The 943-nt window shown below is 49.1% G+C and overlaps 1 protein-coding gene across 1 annotated transcript in view; it reads right to left on the bottom strand.

Annotated features, from left to right (window-relative positions):
• The window catches only part of mast2 (microtubule associated serine/threonine kinase 2), a gene marked incomplete at its 5' end in the record, with an annotated part of 41,686 nt that overhangs the window by 30,893 nt on the left and 9,850 nt on the right, over nucleotides 1-943 (bottom strand). Inside the window, 1 exon segment of the mRNA XM_035653533.1 lies at nucleotides 234-388. Within this exon segment, the coding sequence (XP_035509426.1) occupies nucleotides 234-388 (155 nt within the window).

Raw genomic sequence — 943 nt, 5'->3', positions numbered from 1 at the left:
CGGGAGGAGCCGGGGGTCGAACCATCAACTGTGGTTCAAATGTTGTTAATCCTGCACTCACCCCAATAACAGCTCAGTCAAGAGTCCTACAATACCCATCAGACCCAGAGCAGACCTGCATCTACTCGTGTGCTTCTGTACTTCATGCTTACGATGGAGTAAGTGAATGTTCTGTTAGCTGCAGTCGGTGGCAGCTGCAGGAAGGAAGCACAGGCAGTGTTTGAGACTCCTACCTGAGGCTGCGGGAGCGCGGTCTCATGGCAGGGGAGCGGCGTCCCTCCTCGTCCGTGATGCTCTCGGAGCTGAAGTGTTTGGTGAGGAAGTGCAGCTCGTCCGGAGTGGGCTGGGACGGCAGCTGGTGCAGCTTCTCCTGAGATGAACAGGAGGACTGTGAGAGGAGGAGCAAAGAGGGAGCACAGATTACAACCAGCACTAGAGCTACTGCGGGGGGTTAAGCCGGAGCTAGGCTGAGACTAGGGCTTAGTCCAGGCCAGGCGGGGGGGCAGGGGGAGTTAGTTACAGGAGAGGACAGGGAGTGCAGGTTCAGCACCAGAGCACAGGAGACTCAACTCCAAACACCTGAACCCAGCGGAGCAACTTCTTCTTGTGTGTTTTGGACCAATTCCAGTAAAATGATACTTTACATTGTGAGCTGTGGTCCTGTGCTCTTCTCTACACTGACAGAGATGCTAACATTAGACCATGTGGATGTTAGAGTGTTAATAATAATAACAAATATCTAACTTTTAACTAACTGGATTCTGATTCTTTATGTGAAACGCAGAAAAGACTCGTTTTACAAAGTCAACTTCTGTATTCGTTATGTTCGAGATTCGAGGTTTTCATGGTACAATAACTGTCTCAGGAACTATCACGGTTGCCAGGTATAACACAATTATTCTGATGATTAACAATAATATTTGTGATAATTTCCTACCACGTC

The sequence above is a fragment of the Morone saxatilis genome, unplaced genomic scaffold (genome assembly GCF_004916995.1).
Source record: "Morone saxatilis isolate NCDOM2014 unplaced genomic scaffold, NCSU_SB_2.0 Contig12, whole genome shotgun sequence".
Lineage (NCBI taxonomy): Eukaryota > Metazoa > Chordata > Actinopteri > Moronidae > Morone > Morone saxatilis.
Note: the sequence above shows the minus strand (reverse complement) of the source record. Positions and strands in the feature narration are given on the sequence as shown.